General features: G+C 49.4%; 1 protein-coding gene across 3 annotated transcripts in view; it reads right to left on the bottom strand.

Moving 5' to 3' along the window:
* Positions 1 to 18,005, bottom strand: part of ASCC1 (activating signal cointegrator 1 complex subunit 1) — a 34,589-nt gene that overhangs the window by 15,154 nt on the left and 1,430 nt on the right. For 2 of the 3 annotated variants that reach the window (XM_064717355.1, XM_064717357.1), the window contains exons 2-8: positions 17,703 to 17,830; positions 16,521 to 16,620; positions 15,614 to 15,711; positions 14,232 to 14,410; positions 8,259 to 8,395; positions 6,022 to 6,141; positions 1,901 to 2,022 (exon numbers count right to left, since the gene is read on the bottom strand). In XM_064717355.1, the coding sequence (XP_064573425.1) occupies positions 1,901 to 2,022; positions 6,022 to 6,141; positions 8,259 to 8,395; positions 14,232 to 14,410; positions 15,614 to 15,711; positions 16,521 to 16,620; positions 17,703 to 17,811 (865 nt within the window). In that variant the 5' untranslated portion in view covers positions 17,812 to 17,830. The remainder of the gene's footprint in view (positions 1 to 1,900; positions 2,023 to 6,021; positions 6,142 to 8,258; positions 8,396 to 14,231; positions 14,411 to 15,613; positions 15,712 to 16,520; positions 16,621 to 17,702; positions 17,831 to 18,005) is intronic. The other variant, XM_064717356.1, reaches the window with a different exon arrangement.

The following is an 18,005-nucleotide window of genomic DNA, read 5'->3' as shown; positions in this document are numbered from 1 at the left end:
AAACTTGTTCTCAGTGCAAATAAAAACCATTTCCACTTGGATTTTAGGAGGAAAAGGGCTGGAGCTGGTGTCCCTATGGGGATCACCTCTGTTATTACCTGGAGGAAAGGCCCCAAATCACAGCTCCTGCCGTGGTGACTCTGTAGGGCTGACTGCTCAGTGTAACACACCTGCTTCTCCCTGGCTCGTTTTCATCCCTCATCCTGCCATGGCAGGGTGTGAGACAGCACTTGCATGGCCTGGAACAGCCCCAGATCCCAGGCTGAGCGTGCCAGCACAGTGCCAGGCGGGATGGGGACAGCCCTGACACAAACCTGTGCTGCCTGCACCCTACATGTGCTGTGGATGCCTCTGTGGGGTGGGCACACAGCCACACACACACATTCAGAACAGCAACCCAGGCCTACAGCAGCTGCCAAAAGCCTACATGTGAGATCCATTTCCCCAGAGCACGGCTGGGTTTTTATATAATCCCCAAGTACATGATCTGTGCCTTCCACAGCACCTCTGCCTCCCTCAGTGAATATATTCAGTATTTCTTTTTCATCTCCATCATTAACTGTGAACATCCAGCTTGCTGTTCAAATCCTGTATGGAATACAAAGAGACTCCTATGGCTGCCTGTGGAATGCTCTCCCCATTGTGTCTGAATGCCTCTCGTGTCTCATAGGGCTGTGCAGAATATAGACTGAGGATGCCAGACCAGCTGCCCATGTGCAGGGCCACAGCAGCACTCTGGGGTCACATTTCCAGGGCTCTCAAACTGAGCCCTCTCTTTACAGGGTTTCTACACCCTGGGTGTGCTTGTTTGACTCCAGCAGCAGTCAGAGCCAAATCTGCCCAGAAGACAATGGCACAAATCACCTGCTGTTATCAGTGTCCCTGCAGAGATTCAGAGAGGCAACAACTAAAGAATTCCTGACACAACCTATTGCAGTGCACAGGGGCCAGAGCACACGTTTGCACATGGAGAACCAGGCTGTAACACACTGCCCCTCCCCAAGGATGATGCTTTTAGGGCTGCTTTAGAAAGTAATGTGATCAGAGTGATGCTAGAGACAGCTCAGAGCAGACAATCTTTTGGCAGAGACAGCAGACGCCATACACTCAAGAATAGCTCACATTCAGCTTCGCATCACATTCATCTGTCTGCATCTGATTTAAGGAGAAAGACAATGGCATCACTTTCCTAAAGAAATGGGCAGTCTCTAAGTTAACCAGAGAGGATTATGTTTTCATCTTGTTTGAAGGTCAGCACAACACATGGAGTTGTTACCCAGTTTCAATTTAACACTGGGATACAGAGTGCCCAAGATCTCACCTCCATGAGGAGTGGCTGAGGTCACCTGCTCTGTTCAGCCTGAAGGAGACTGAGGGGACCCAGACTCATCAGGGTCTGCAGCTTCCTCACAAGGGCAGTGCAGAGCAGCTCTGATCTCTGTGACCAGGGACAGGACCCAGGGGCACTGCTGGAGCTGTGCCAGGGGAGGCTGGATATTGGGAAAAGGTTCCTTGCCCAGAGGGAACACTGCCCAGGCTCCCCAGGAAATGGTCAGAGCTCCAGGAGTGTTTGGCAACGCTCTCAGGCACAGGGTGAGATTGTTGGGGTGTCCTGGGCAGGGCCAGGAGCTGGGCTGGATGATCCCTTCCCACTCAGGACATTCTATGATTCTACTTGAATGTATTTTTCCCTGATCCTGTGAGTGCTACAGGATGCCAAGGTTTTGAATCTATGACTTTTGTTCATTGCTTTATTTTCTTCTGGGTTTTACCTGCAGACATCTCCCCCTCAGCCCTGTAAGTAAGAAAAACCACACTGAAAAAGCAAACAAAAGCATCTGCTAAGCAAAAGGACTACTTTAAATGCATTGAGCAGCAAGGATGAAGGCTCTGTACGTACTTGGATCTTTCCTGAAGAGAGTGTTCATGACTGTGGCATGCAGCTTCACCCTGTCCCACTCTTTAAGCATCAGGCCAGAGGCCACAAAGCGCTCCACCAGCTGATCAGCCAGCATCTGCAACCTGGGAAGCAAAGGGAAAGAACAGGGCCATGTGAAACAAGGAGCCTCTGCAGCACCAGCTCTGGGCTTTCCAGCCAGAAGGGCAGCAAGTGTGAAATGAAGTCTCTGCCTGCACACAGGAAAGGCAGCCAGTCCCCAATGGAAAGCGAGCAGAGGCATCAGCATTCAGCTCTAATGCAAAAAGTTCTGAGTGTTGCACAAAGCTTCCTCTGTGATCGCTTCTGCTGCAAATATTCCAGGAGGAAGGGTAGATTTAGCACAGCACAGAGCTCACTCACAGTGACAGATGTTACTGGGAGCTGAAGGATGCATCTTCCTACTGCCAGGAAACACAATGTGACTCTCCTTGCAAATGCTAAAATCTGCACACCCGCAGGGGCCTGGGCACCTTGGCTCCCAGGATATGCTCAGGGATTGCTGAGCCTGGCTCCTCTCTGCCCCAAATAACCAACCCAGCCCTGGGCTTGCTGTCTGGGAATGCGGTGACAGGGCCACAAACCCTGCCAGCACATCCTGGTGAGCACTCCAGCTTTGGAGCTACTGAGCAAGCAAAATCCAAGGACTCATTCCCACCTTTGTGCCTGGCCCTGACTCTCAGGATCTGAGGGCAGACCCATCCTAGGACAGGGATCAGAGCACTGTGCTCATGTCTAAGGAGCTGAAGGAGCTTCCAGGCTGCTGCTGTGCCCAAAAATCTCTGCAGTGCCTGATTCTTACCAAAGGTGGAGAGGATATGCCACAATGAGAGCTTCCCATCTCTGACAACAAGGCCAGAGGGTATTCAGTCTGTGCAGAAGAATCTGAGCCTCCCCCAGCACATCCCAGGGATCAGAAGCTTTCTGCTCTGAGGTCCCACCATGGTGTTTCAGCTGTGGCAGAGCATGGCCTGTCCCCAGAGCCTGGGGCTGCCAGCTCTGACCCCACTGCTGCCTCTGGGCTGCCCCTCACAGGCTGCCAGCCCCCATGTGACCATACCAAGACTCTCAAACTACCAATTGTCATGGCTTTTTACTATTTTCTGGCTTTACTTCAGTGATTTTTAAAATTAAGCAATGACAAAGATTAAATGAATATCATTACAGACAATACTAAAACAAATTAACAGAGAATAGCTCAAGTGAAAATGGTGCTTTATTACGTTATAAAGTTAATCAAGGAAATAAAACAAATTAGAATGAATTATAATGGAAATTATTTGCCATGTGGGAGGCATCAGAGCATGATCCCTCTTTCAATCTGAGCCATTATATGTGCAGAAGGGCTTGCCAACCCCTAATTCTGTCTGCAGTTATGCAAGCTAAGTCAGGATAAATCAAATCTCCTGCTTTACAGCTTAAGCTGATCAAGATCATCCAAAGATCAGGAAGGAACTCCACCCCTCAGCCATGCCAGGAACTCCACAGAGCTAACAGGACATCTTGCATGAGACAGGAAGGCACACACCTCTCTCAGCACAGGCTGCAGCACTCTGATCCAGCACAGGAAGCCACGTGGCTGCTGCTCTCCTCTGGCATTGGCCTTGCAGCTCAGAAACTGCTTCCCCATTTCCCTCAGCAAGGCACAGCAGGTTCAGGGAGCTGCTCAGCAACGACCTGTGTCACCGGCCAGAAAACAAAGCAGGGCTTTCTGGAGGCATCACCATTTGTCCTCTCTTTATAATCACTGCTGGTCCCACACAGTGACTGCTGGAATCTCAAAGGAAGGAAAAGCTGCTCTCCATCAATACAAAAAATCCTTTTTTCCCCCTCTGCAAAGCTAAATGTTTTTCTGGATGCTTGCTAATAGCTAAGGACTATATAAGGGGAGAAGTGCAAGGTAAATGGTATCAGGAGAAGGTGCTTCACCCAGATAGTCATGGGGCACTGAACAGGGAATTGGCACTGGCCTCAGGGCTGCCAGAGCTCCAGGAGCACTTGGACACCACTCTCAGGGACAGAGTGGTGTTGTTGGGGTGTCCTGGCCAGAGCAAGGAGCTGGACACAATGACCCTGATTGCTCCCTTCCAACTCAGCCTGTTCTGTGATTCTGGGAATTAACCTGCAGGTGAGGGCAGCCCCAGCCTGAGCCAAGGATTAGAACTTCAAATTGCTTGGCCCTCTCTGAGCCTGCTGCTATGCAAAAAGCAAATCAGTTGCTGTGGAAGAGAAGCCTGGCAGTTTCCAGGTGCCATGCAAAGAACAAGGTCTGGTTTTGATCTCTGAGAAGGAGAGTGGAGGCATCAGTCCCTTTTGGGGGGGTGGGTGTGCTGTTTTCAGTTTCAAGGCCAGGTGGGTTTGAAGACCTCACTTCCCTCCTCTGCCCAAAGCAGCTCTGCCAGCCCTGATGCACATCAGCACTTTCTCCAGCATTATGCCCAAGTGTGTTCTCACCACACAGGGCACAGCTGGCATCTGAAACAGAGCAGGGTGCAAGTGCCAACAATTCCAGCTGTCCCCAGAGGCAGGCAGACATCACTGTCAATTCAGGCCCTGCTTTATGCTCTGCAGGATTCCTCTCCCAGCTCCTGAGGCCGCAGCAGATTTATTTTCAGATGCAACCAGACTGGCAAGCCTTGCACCTCAGAGAGAGCCAGAGCTTGGTGACTCAGGAGGAGAGGCCCAGAGCTGGTATTTTAGATGCTTTCTACAGCAAACCCACCAAAGGACATTTGGGTCACGCAGTGTCTGTCTCCATCTCATCTTTCCAATCACTTCTGCTCTTTCTCCCTGTGTTCTGGCCCTGGCTGATCTCTGCCTTGCCCTGCTTCCCCACCTGCCCCATTTGTTTTTCTCTCACCTCTTCCAGGGTAGGACAGACTTCAAAGTGGAAGAGCCAAGAAAAGACTTCAATTCCTACTGTCTCCCAGCAGCTCTTGCATTTTTCATTTTCCCCCTCATTTCCTTATCCCGCTTCCAATCTCTGACTCCAACACAGCCTCCAAAGTGTGGCTTTAGCAGGGCCCCCCCTCAGCATCTCCTCAGCCCTCAGGGAAAGGATATGCCAGAACACATCCCTTCCTCCCTGAGCCAGTCCCTGCTCACTGCCTCCCTCCTCCAGCTGCACTGCTCCATGCTCCTCTGGCAATGGGAACACACAACAAAGGGCAGTGCTGGCAGGCAGAGAGGGCTGAGGCTCAGAGACAGCAGGTAAAGCTCTTTTGGCTACTCCCCTTCCCTGGTTCTGGCACCCAGCAGCACTGAGCACAACAGCTCTTGTGTTAATCACAGAATCTACAGTGGTTTGGTTGGAAGAGGTGTTACAGATCAGCTGCTTCCAAACCCTGCCATGGGCAGAGACACCTTCCACCAGACCAGGGTGCTCCAAGCCCCACCTGTGCTTCCTCAGTCTGCCAGAAAGCACCAAGAGAAAAGCTGGTGCTGCCACTGGTGACACTGTCCTTGTCAAAAACAAGATGAAGGAAAGTTGTCCAGACACTGGCACATCCTGGGCAGGGCTGTTTCTGGAGCTGAAGCCATCAGCCACAGTGGGGACCAGCACAAACACTGGAGATGACAGCAACCAGGCCTCAGGATCCTGCAGCAGCAGCTCCAAAAGACATTTCACAGCCAGCACCCATTCCAGGCTGCTGCAGGCACACAAACCAGCTCTGCAATCAGGTCATGCTCTTCTGAGGACCTTCTGGGCTAACTGGGTTTAAAGAATAATTAAGTACTGCAGAATGGAACACACCAGGCTGTCCAGGTTAATCTGAACCAGACAGCAGAGGCCAAATCCTCCTGCCTTCTAAGTCCTCTCAGGAGCATCTCCTTGGCCATCTCATCCCTGTGTGAGCTGTGACTCCATCACTCACCCTGACAGACTGCTGCAGAAACAAATAACATCCTTCAGCTGCAGTGAGTGAGTTAAAGAGCAAACACATCACTGCCTTGACTGCTTCAGGAAGCAAGGATGACTTCATCTTGGTGACTGCTGGCCTGAGGACTGCCAGAACACCCACCAGCTCCAGAGGGTTTCCCTGGTACTCTGGGGAGAAGGGAACACAGGAGCAGAGGAAACTCACCTGTCTGAGCCATCCTTCATGTGGACTTTGGCATAAAGGACATCTGTCATGGCAGGGTCATCGTTCATGTACTCCACTCCTGCCACCTCCACTGTCAGGGGCTGGCCTCCAGTAATTTGGCTAAAATTCAAGAAATTCCTGATGTTAAAAAGCAAAACATCACACCAGCTCTTGAAATGTAACACATAGTGCTCCTTGTGCATATACCAAATATTTGGGCTTACTAGGAGAATGAGATTAGATATTCCTTTTGCCACAGTGGGACTTAAATGTTATACAGAGCCTATGGGGCAGTGAACTCCACCCAGAAGTTCTTCTCTGTCCCCTATTTTTCAGCTTGTTAGCACTGCAAAAACCCAAACTCAAAAAGTCTCCCTAATTCCTAAAACTCAAAAGCCTATGGCTGCTGTTGCCTTGTCACCCTGAGTGGTAAAAAAATTTGAGTTCATACATTTGGTGTTTCAGACACACATTAAATCAACTGGTCAGTGTTCACAGGCCAGGCCAACATGGAGATCTCCATCCACATGTCAGAAAACCCAGCAGAAGGAAAAGGTCCAAGTTCTCATTCCAGAGAGGCTCCTGCCTCCCTGTGAAAAGAGCAACCATAAAGTCTCTGATTTTTGCTGTGAAAGGCACTTGATACAGAACACAGCTCTGAGTGCACCATCCAGCAGGAAACAGAGCTGGTTTGAAATCAGCTCCAGCTCTTCATGCAGGATATAATATGCACTCCCACACCTGCAAACACCCTGCAGAGTGTACCTGCTTCCCAGCACTCTGCCTCCTTGCCTTTCCCAGCAGAGCATCCTGGGGAGGTTGGTGCCACAGCCAGTGCTCCCTGTGAGTAAGTGATGCCTTGTTTAACACCCAGGGCTCGTGCAAAGAACAGGGAGTGTCTGGGCAGGCAGATGTAACTAACACAAGGTAACGAGGCAAATATGACTTTGCTCTGACCTTGCTCACTCCTGTTCAGCTTTTGAGGTGCTCAGCAAAGATTCCCAAGTGAAATAAGCAGCGTGATTTCCCTTCCCAGTATAGTTACTGGGAGGGAAACAGCACAAATGTACTATTATGGACACCAAACTAACAGCACTAAAGGTCACATATTCTAAAAACGGTCAGAATGGTCACAGCTACCTTCAGAGGGCACTGGCTGCACTTTAGAAAAGGAAATGAAAGCTAATGAAGGTTTATGTAGGTGGAAGGGAGCCTAATTAATTTTCCAAGTATATTTACTTGGGTGTGGAAGGGGAAATAAACTAAAAGTTACCTTCAGGTGTTGATTCCCCGTTCACTAAAGGAAACAGGGAGCAATGATTTTCTCGGCATCAGTTCAATCCACTTATGTGGAAGCTGGCACTTTCCAAATATTGCATTCAGAACCTCCCCCTGGAAACACACTTGCATTTCTGTTCAACAGCTGAACTGAAGCCATCCTTTTAAAGGCAGAGGTATGAATTCTGGCCATGCATTAATTCCCACAGATATTAGCTGGCACAGCGTGGCCAATTCTTCATGCACTGAGGCAGCAAATGAATGAATGCAAAGGATCCGTGCTCTGTGTGCAAAGGCGTTGCAGAAATAAATAAATAAATAAACCACCCCCTCAGGCCATCTCCAATTACTAAGCTGACCAGAGATAAGCTAATTAAGGTGTCACTGGAGCACACTTGCAGCCAAAGCCCCAACATCTGCAGCTGGGTGTTAAGAGGCAGCGAGGCAGCCGCGCTCCCAGAGCAGCGCGGGCGCTTTCAGGCTGATCACTCACAGGGCTCCTGATGGCTCCCCTCGCCAGGAATGTGTGTCAAGGACACCTCAGCATCTGCTCTGAGGCAGGAGGGGAGTGCCAGAGCCAGAGCCCACTGCAGGCAGCAAAGGTAAGGGAGCTCAGCCCTCCCTCTGCTGCAGGCAGGGGACAGCAGCAAAAACTGCTCAGGCACAAAGAACAGGGATGCACATGAGGAGGAGAAGGGAGCAGAGCAGGTTTTCAGGGAATGCTGAGGGTCTGAGCTGAGCTACAGATGCTGTAAGGCTCTCTGGGGCTGCTCAGTGATTTCTACTGCTCCATTTGAAACATTTCTAAATGTTTCAAAACATTTCTAAATTTTTCTCAATTTGTAGAGTTGAGAGAACACTACTGAGCTGCTCTTCTCTTCACTGTTCCTCATCAAGACAGAGTGCTGCTTTCCCCACCCTCCAGGCTTTGGTGATGACATCCCTCCCCCATCACTTACTCCACAAAGTCCTCTTTGCACTGCTGCAGGAGGTCACAGGCTCTCTGGATCTCTTGTTCGTTCAGGAGCACCAGCGTCCCGATAGTCAGGTGGAGCTTTGCAGGGTTCTGGAACAGGCTGCTGCTGACCCCGTGATCCTACAAATCAATCCATCACACAGAGGTGTCTCACCTCATCCACACACACCCTGCTCCACCACAGGGATAAACACCACAGAAAGCAGGTACCAAGTCACTGGCATCAATCCCTTTATCTCTGGTTGGGTTGGTAATGACTCCAAGTTGAAAATTTCTCAGCCTGGCAGATGAGCTGCAGTCCCACCACAGCTCCCTGCCTGCTCTTCCATCAGAGCTGCTCAACAGCAGCCTGAAGATCAGGACAGCAGGCTGTAACTTGGTACCCAGGACCTGCAACACTCACTTGGATGGGGTTTTTTGGGAGGAGACTTCCACAGTGTTGACACAGCTTCTGCTACCAGCAATGAACTCAACACAAGCCAGCTCAGATTTAAAACTTCAATCCATTTCTTGTGCAATAAAACTGAGACCAGCTGTAGTGACAAGCTCTAAATGGTCTCTAAATCCTGTCTAAACACAGGTTACACCTCACAACAGAAGCACAGCTAATACCAGCTCTGATAATTATACTTTTCTGCTTCCCATACACCCTATAGTTTGCTGAGGTGAATTAAGTTTAAATTCCCTTTATAAGAAGAGCTGTGTGTTGTTGCTGGGGAGGAACTGCTCCCAGGTGGAGCAGTGGTTACATCCAGCTTTAAGAAACGAGCAATTCTGTTCTAGGATACTTATAAAAATACCTCAAGGATGGTTAACACGCCCATATTAAAACAATTATTTCCACTTAGTGGCCACTTCCCATCAGCGCATTAAATAACCTCCAATTTTAACTCCAGAAGAAGCCAACCTGCCAGGCCATGGAAGCCTTTCTGCATCTGAAAAGAGTGCACCAGCTGAGAACAATAGCTTTCAAGTTTCTACTGTGCTCCAGAGTTTGAAATAAAACCTTTCAGACGTTTAAATGCTGCAGTATCTCAGCCTGTCAAGAGTTTCATGCCCCACATCTCACTCAGCATTTTTCATGCCTAATGACCACATGCAGACCCTTCTCTACAGCACAGTTTTTGGGCTGGATTAGGGACAAGGCAGGCTGCAAAACAGAAGCCAGGGGCTTGCTCCAGCAGCCACAGCCTGGCAAACACCAGGGATGGCCCCATCTCACTTCCTCCTGCCTTCCCCTCCCTGCAGTAAAAGCTTTGTGGCTTCTTTAAATCATGCTGCTGTTCACATGCATGACAGGACATGATTCCTCTCTGTCAGCCTTTTTTCTCCAGTGATATCTGCAGTCAGAGAATATTTGGCCCTTCACAAAAAACCAGCTTGGGTAGCAGAAACTGGAAGAAGGTTTGATTTAACCTTGCCACTGATAACCAGCCGAGGTCACAGAGTGCACAGATGAGGTACAGCAACACAGCCCTCTGCAGCTCAGAAAGCCAAAGCCTGCCCTCATTTTCTGCCCCAGCACAATTTGTGCTGTAAACATGACCCTGCCTCAAAAGCAGCATTTTCCCCTGAGGTTTTCAACACCTGAGTGTGGGCTGAGCTGACAAAGGATGGCACGTCACCTCCATGAGCCACACTGCTGCTGCTGGGGAGCTCAGCAGGGAAGGGCAGCGCACAGTGAGCAGGCCCAGACCTAGATAATCCTCCTGCTTTACTCCCTAGTATTTCAGGCAGCTCCTCAAAACCCTGCTTGCACTCCCTACTCTTTCACAGGCCAGCAGATCCCACTTCTCCCACACAGAAAAGAGATGCTGCGTCAGAGCTGGCTCTCCCTGGAGCAGCCAACGTTCCTGGGGTGTCTGAGCAGCCCTTCCTGGCTGGATGCTGCTCACCAGGATGCAAAAAGGCTGGAACTCAATTCTCCAACCCCAGATCATGATGTGTGATCAGCAATCACTGAGTCACCTGAGGGGAATATGCCCTGTTGTCTCTGCAAAAATTTACTGTTCAAACCTGGGCTCTTTAGGATGTATTGAGAGGCAGGAAGAATAATCCCTTTATGCACCACCCATATGTGGTGACTGTCCTTTTTAGCTTATGCCTCTCCCTAACACTGCCCTGTCATGGTCAAAAAAACTCAACTCATTTCCACTCAGTCATTTTTTCATCCCCCTGCTACCCTCTGCTCTCCTTCTTTAGAAAGGACACAGAAACAGTTTTATTTGGGGTCTCCAACTCCTTGCAAAGCCCAAGCATGTTGTCCCTCCAAATTTAAGGCCCTGTAGCAGGGAAACCCTAACTTACAACACACTTCAGCCCAGGGATCAAGCTCCTTAGCTCTTCCACCCTGGCCCTGCCCTCTCTACTCTTTTAAGAGCTCCCAATGTTTGCAGACAGATTTATGTTTTTCAGGATTTTTTTCCTTAAGAGCAGGATGCTGCATGCCACCTCTGTGCCCTGTGCCATCCTGATGCACAAACAAAGGAGTGAGCCAGGAAAACAGTATTTGCACAGGACTGACTGGAGAGCTACAGGCTCAAAAACCTCTCCCACTTTCTGTCCCTTCCACTCTGAGATAAAACATCTCATTAGCAATGTTTGGTATTTACAGGTTGCCATATATGAGAGCAATCATGTTTCTTTCCCTGCTACAGCTGCAGCCTGTTCAGTCTGCAAACGCTGCACAGCTCTCCAAGACCCAACTGTGATTTTTCACTGCAAAGTCTCTTCCCTTTTCCACCTGCATGCTCAGACAGACATCTCAGCTCTCCTCACTCTGACTGTGAGAGAGAGGACACTTCCAAGGTCATCCAGCTGTCCAGACCTCCCACTGCACCACATCAGTGATGAGCCTGTCCAGGTGAGCCACCTCCCCATATTTACATTAAATTAACCTAAAAGAACCTCCCCTCAGCCCTGCTTCATTTCCCTGCCAGCCCTGACTGCACAGCATGAACAACACCTGAAGGGTTCTGTATTTCAGCACAAGGTTTATCTTCTAAAAGCATTTAAAGACACACACACAAAAAAAACTTAGAAAGCAAATACCTACCAACAAAATGCTATAAAATATAAATGAATGGTTGTCATGGTAACTGCTTCAGAGAGAAACAGAGTCCCTCACAAATGCTCAATGGCCAGAAGAGATTCTCACACACACAACATACACACACACCCCTGCTCCTTTCCCTTCCTTGCCATTATTATCCCTCATTCAAAAGCTGAAGTTCACCTCATTCTGTGATGTTTTGCACCAGGTAGAGAAACACCCCACTTCTGTCACTGAAACCTATTCAGATTTCCCCAAGTATTCCGAGAAATCCCATTGCTTTGGACAAATCTATAAGCTCTTTTATTGCTCTGTGAGGCACAGTTTTGAATTACTGTTTTTCATTACTGATGTGCTTTCTAGCAGACCCTGCTGTGAGATAAAGTGGTATTAGAGTGGCATTACTGGCTGCAGGAGTGATTGAGGGAGGCACAGGGCTGCACTGCACTCCACAACTAACAGGAAGCAATAAATATATCCAGAAACCCTTCTGCTAATACCAGGAGAAGGAAGAGCAGGAAAATAAAGCACTATATATTCCTAGGCCAAGCATATGCAACCCCCTGAATACCTGTTACTGACTGAGTTCCACAATTCAAACTCAAAATTGCGACTCTAGAGCTGATGTAAGCAGTGCCAGGAACATTTCAGGCCCTTATGGGACTTGGAGCTGTCTAGACACAGGACAAAACCTGCAGGACAGACAGAAGGACAGGCAGGAGTAGGAAAGATGAACATAGCCAGTGCTTGGTCTCAGCACTTCCCTGACCAAGGCTGGATTGCTGCAGTTTTCTGAGACAAGGAGCATGTGAAGGTTTGCAGGCAGCTCCTTCCAAACGCGACTGACAGCACTTGAGGAATGCACAAAGTCTGTGAACATGTTTGTAAGAGATGGCAGACAAATCCTCTCCCCCCAGAGATGCAAACTGACATTTAAGAGTAAACAAGAGACACAATGTCACAGACAAGACCAGGAGGGGTTTGGAGAGCAAGCAGGATCACCAGTGCAGGAGGGCTGCAGAGATGCAACCCACCAAGGAGGCAGGAAAATGAGTGTTCTGCAGGGAGAAGGGCTGGGCCTGGATGAGCCTGGTGTGCTGCAGGACTGAAAACACTGGAGGGGAGCACAAACAACAGCACTGCCTGCAAAGGTGGACAAAACACACATCTTAGAAACTGAAAGGACTTAGAAAGATCCTTGTAACACTCATCCAACACTAGAGCAGCCAGAAGCCAGTAGGTGGTATGGGACAGACTGAGGTTACTGCAGCAGGCAAGGCCACAGGGAGGGACCACAGAGATCCACAGGACCTGCTGGCAGACAGCTGGAGGAGGAGGAGAATCAAATACATGGAGTCCAGGATGCCAAGCCTTCAGGCACAGCAGTGCCAGATCACCAGGAAGGCCAGGTGAAAGGACTGCAGCAGCCATAAGCCCAGGCAGAAGGGGATAAAGGGCAAGAGAAAGCCCATGCTGAGATGAACAGCCTCATTCCAGAGCAAATGGCACAGGCAGCCCCTACAGAGCCCTGTGCAGGTCACCAGCCCCTCTCTCACTGTACCCTGCTGTGTCCCACACAAAGCAGAAACCAACAGAGGGAGCCAGGCCATCACTGATTCCAGCCCCAGGTCCCAAGTCTCTGTCCAGCCCACACCTTCCCAGGCTAATGTTTCCATGCCCCTGCCTGCAGGGCATTCCTTTAATCAAGGTGAGCTTTAATAAAGGTAGTGCTGCTGGCTAATGAAGAGAGATCATCCTCCTAGCCTGAGGGAAAGGTTCTCCTGGCACTGCACTGGCTAATCCCTGGAACTGCTGGCCAATTTCAGCTGTGTTTAATGTCAGGTGATAGAAAGCTCCTAAGGTGTCAAGGAATTAAGCAGCTGGGAGGAGAACAGGGGCTTAAATCCCGACTGCCAGGAAAGACAAGACTGCAAAGACAGCTCATTTCTGCTCTTGGAGATGAAACAGCTGACGTGCAAGTGACGATGAGAACTTGAGCAAGAACTCCTATCTCCCCAGATGTCAGATAATTCACACCCATGGCATGAAGACATAGGAAACTTAACTTCTTAAGCTGTGTTATCTGCAAGATTGTATTTTCCCCTTAGCAAGGCACCAGAAGAAGTGATGGAGATGAAAGTGAAGAGTATCAGCCACAGAGCCCTGCAGTGTGTCTGCAATGCAACCTGCAGCAGCCACAGAGAGACCTCTCTCCTGCCTAGAGATGTCCTGCAGCAGACAGAGAGAACATGGCAATTTAATAACACCATTCCCTCTCCTCAGCCCAGCCCTGTGCACTGACACACCACTTCTGCCAGCCCAGAAGCACTAAAATAAACCAGGCAATGCAGAGCTTTCCCTTCATTTTCTTCCTCATTTCCCTATGCCTAACTATTTCCTGCTCCTCCCAACACAAGATCTGAAGGCAAGTAGGAGTGCTGTCAGCACGAAGTCTCCTGGGGAAGAAGGGAAGTGATGAGATTTGCAGGATGGCATGTGCTACCAAGTCATTCTCACTCAGCTCTGGCAATGACACCCATCTTCCTGCACTGGCAGGAGCCAAAAGGAAAGTAAAACAGAAGCAGCAGCAAATTTGTAACTTCTTACCTAATTTCATGGTTATGTAGAAATCATATAAAATGTAGACAGGTCCACTACATTATTTAGTGACTTTCCTATTAAAAACAAAAAACTCCAACCCTCTTGAAACTTAGTGAATTGTTAGTAGAGACTTTTCTAGATGGGAGGATATCTAAGTAAACCATTCAACTTTTCAGAAAATTTCACAACAGCACTCAACAAACTCACAGCAGATCCATTGACTTAAAGTCTTCAAGAAAAATGCCAAAGAGCTCTCGCAATAAATGAAACAGGATTAGAGTGCTGTTCCATGGGGATCCCTACCTTAGAGCATTTGTGCAGCACCTCCTCCTTGAAGTGCAGGAAGCTCTGCTGGATGGCAGGCTGGTTGAGGGGCAGGGACAGGAAGTGTGTGAAGGGCTGTCTCCTGCGGAAGCTGTCCAGGAGCACCTCGAGCCGCGTCCGCGCAGAGATGACCCCGCTCCGCTGCTGCCCCGTGATCACTGCAGGCAAACACAGCAAAAACAGCCCCTCTGCTTCCCTGAAGCTCTCTGCTGTTAGTCCCAGCCTCCCAAAGAAGCAGCAGGAATCAAAACCCCCAACCATGCACTGAGAAACCTGCCAGACTCCCTGCTTGGCTTAAAATGCCTGACGCGGCTGTGGTTTGCTCAGTAAAGACAGGGTGATGCCATCAGAAGCATCCCTCTGCTCTGAGGGCCTAAAAAACACTGAGACCCACCAATTCAGGGACTCTTCAGATTTCTAGAGCATCATTTCAAGTTTTCAGATAGGCAGACAGAGTGAGAATGCCATGGAAATCCATCAAGGATCAAATAACTGTCCTCTGTTATTTGTGCACACACTTCAAGGCACCAAACAGAGAACACTTGAGCTCAAAAGGAAAGAACAGCAAGGAGCAAAATTTCCTTGGCTTCCTATTATGCCATGTTTTCAACATCTCTCAACCTTCCTAACAGTCCTTCACAGTTCTTGGGAAGAAGTCAAGACCCACTCCTTGAGAAGCAGCACCGTGTTCCTGTGCAGCATCACAGTGGGATCCTCCCAGCATTTCCTCCTCAGAGCTCAGTCACAAACATCCCTGTGCCAGAAATCTCTGGAGCATGCCTAAGGAACCCTCCAATTACCCATTCTGGCAGAACCCACAAGGGTCAGCCCTGATGAGCAAGGTCTCCTTTAAATCCCTGGAAGTGATGAGAGGGAACATATGGTACAAGAAGCCCTGCTCTTACTGCTGGGCTCTAGTGCCAGCAGCAGAAAGTCACGAATGTCATCCCAACCCTTCTCATATTAAAGCATGTGCAGATGTTTACTTTGCACACAGATAAACAAGCATTTCTCTGAATGCTTATTTCAGTTTCTTATTGATGGAATACTACTTTAAAAGCAAAACTAAAAACAAAAAATACAACACATTCAGGACCCAAGTTCTTGAGCCATTTAATGCCTAGAAGTGACTTTAAAAAAAAACAAAACCAAACCTGACATTGTTTAATAAGGATTTATAGACAATAAAAATAAGCTGAGGAGAAAAGTGAAGTAACTTTCCCAGGGCCAAAAAGTGAGTCAGGGCTGTGTAAGAAGTAGGAATTAAAGGAAAACACCTCCAGTACTCCCTCCCTGCTTAAACTGTGCTTGTGCAAGAGCAGACAAAAGCACATCCATTTTGTGGATGTGGATTTACTCACCAATTTCTCCCTCCACTCCAGGCTTGGGAATGCTGATGGAGGTTCGAGTCTCTGTTTCTAGCCTCTTCTTGGTTTCCCCTTTCTTCCCAATGATGTACCTGGAGGCAGAAAGTGCAGGAGTTTCCCTCAGTGACACTGGGCACTCTCCATCACGTGTGTCCAGCCCTGGAGCCTCTGTGCTGGAGGGAAGCACACACCCAGCTCCTGTGCAGGCACAGAGGTGATCCCCAGGACCTCACGCATGTCCAGCCTGGGACAATGCTGAGCTATGGCTCACAACTGGTTTAAGTCAAAATAAGTTGGTAGGGCCACAACAGCTCTGCCCACCACATCCTCTCCCTCAGCTGGGTTCTCTCTTTTCCCATTATCCCAGCTGAGGAAGAAATAAGGGCTCTTTTTCTGCTTTTTGCTTTGCTCAAGGTAGTCATTTGCCAGCATCCAAATACACAATGGACCACTTTTCCTTCTCTATATCAGCAAAACTATCTAAGTAATAAAACTGTCAAAAATAACTAGATAAAACTTTGAACACCACAGGTTCCCCAGTGAACAAGGGACTGGAGTCAATAGCCAATTCCAGTCATGTGTGCCTTCTCTGAAAGCTCCCACAAACTTCCCCCTGCCAGGCTGCTCGCTCCAGCTCTTCCTCCCCTTCCTTCTCCCAGCCTCCTTGATGCTTTTACGTTCAAGGGAAGAGACGTTCAAAGCCTCTCCTGCCAGCCAGCAAGCACCACCTGCTGTCCCTCCCACGGGGCCGGTGAGGAGTCAAGCGAGGCCCAACCGCACTTCAAGGCGTTGCCAATTTCCCCTTCCCCAGCGCTCCAACCCCGAGCACATCCCAGAGATCCAAATCTCCAAAAATAAATATTCTGTGCTCAACTTCTTCCCCAATAAGCCACAGGCTCACTTGTACAGGGGGCTGGGAACCTCCAGGCGGCTCTGGAAGCCTCGCTCGGTCTCCTCCACCACAAAGGCATCGCAGGGCTCGTCCGCGCCCTCACCGGGGCCTGCCGGGAAAACCACATCAGAACCAGACCTCTGCCACCTTTGGCAGGGCTTTATGGAGGACAGCAGTCTCCTTCCAGCCTTCTCTCAAGGTGAAATGAAGGAAGGAATGGGCTTCTCTCTGCTGTGGGTAACTGCTTTGTATTTATCACCTCACTACCAGAAATGACAGCTTCTAAATGCAGCTGGTGGGAGGGAAGCGCAGGAAGCAGGTAGTTACAGGCCAGGTTTTTTCTCAGCTGGAGTTTGTGTAATTCCCACACAGTGAGAATGGCCTCTTCTGGCAGCCAATTCAGAAACTTAAGGCTGCAGAAGAAGACAGAGGAAAGGTGAGGAGAGTTTTGGTCTGAGGATTCAAGCCAGTGATTTAGAAACAGATGCGCCTTTCATCCGCAGGCCGTTGGGCTGTTCTCAGATCAAACAGAACACCCTGGAAGAATCCATGCTGCCTATTCCCTTTCCAACACAAGCAGGGAAGGATTTGAATGGAAAGCACCTGGTTATAAAGCTTAGTGCAATCCACTGGAAGGCACGGTGGGAGGAGAAACAGAACACAACTGCCACATCCCCACCTGAAAAGTAACACTGGAGCTCTTCTGTGCCCACGACAACTCACACACAACTACAGCAAAGATACAGGCAGAAAGAAAAAAGAATACACCAGGACAGGAAGAATTTTGTCACCAAAAGGCCAGTTTTAAAGGCACAAACATTGTAAGGACAGAGGGTCTTTAGCAAGCAGCTGACATGTCTGCAAATGAAGATGGTAAGGGAAAGAAAGAAACCTGGGAAAAACAGATCTACACAGCTCATCTGGCTTCCCCTTTTCCTGCAGTTCTTCCACAGTCAGCAGGAAAACAGAACAGTCAGCAGCACAGTCAGCCAACCCACCTGGGATAGCTGGGACTGCTTCCACTTTGGGCAGCAGGATCATCAGGGACCAACACAAAGCCTTCCTCTCCCTCTTGAACACCTCAATCCACCACACGGGCATGTCTCTGCCCACAAAGGCATCAGAGGTGACTCTGAGAGCGCCCCAGGTCCCCACTGCTGATGTTTACACCCCCTGAGCATCACCCCTTACCTGCACAGAAGTCCTCCTCCTCCTCGTGTGGGACGGGCTGCTCCTGGATGAGGTTTTTGCGGTACACTCGGCCCCCGATCCTTATCAAGGGCGGCCTCAGCACATCCATCCTGCTCCTGCTCCTCCTACTGCAACAACACAGACAGCTCTGCCAACCCAGGCCAAGGAAAAGCTCCTTTCAGTGTCTCCTTGCACACTGGGTTGGTGGGGACCTTAAAGCTCAGCTCATTCCAATGCCCTGCCATGGGCACCTTCCACTATCCCAGGTGCTCTGATGGGGATTCTGTGAGCACCCTGTGCCAG

Source organism: Zonotrichia leucophrys, chromosome 6, assembly GCF_028769735.1.
Source record: "Zonotrichia leucophrys gambelii isolate GWCS_2022_RI chromosome 6, RI_Zleu_2.0, whole genome shotgun sequence".
Taxonomy (NCBI): Eukaryota; Metazoa; Chordata; class Aves; order Passeriformes; family Passerellidae; genus Zonotrichia; species Zonotrichia leucophrys.
Note: the sequence above shows the minus strand (reverse complement) of the source record. Positions and strands in the feature narration are given on the sequence as shown.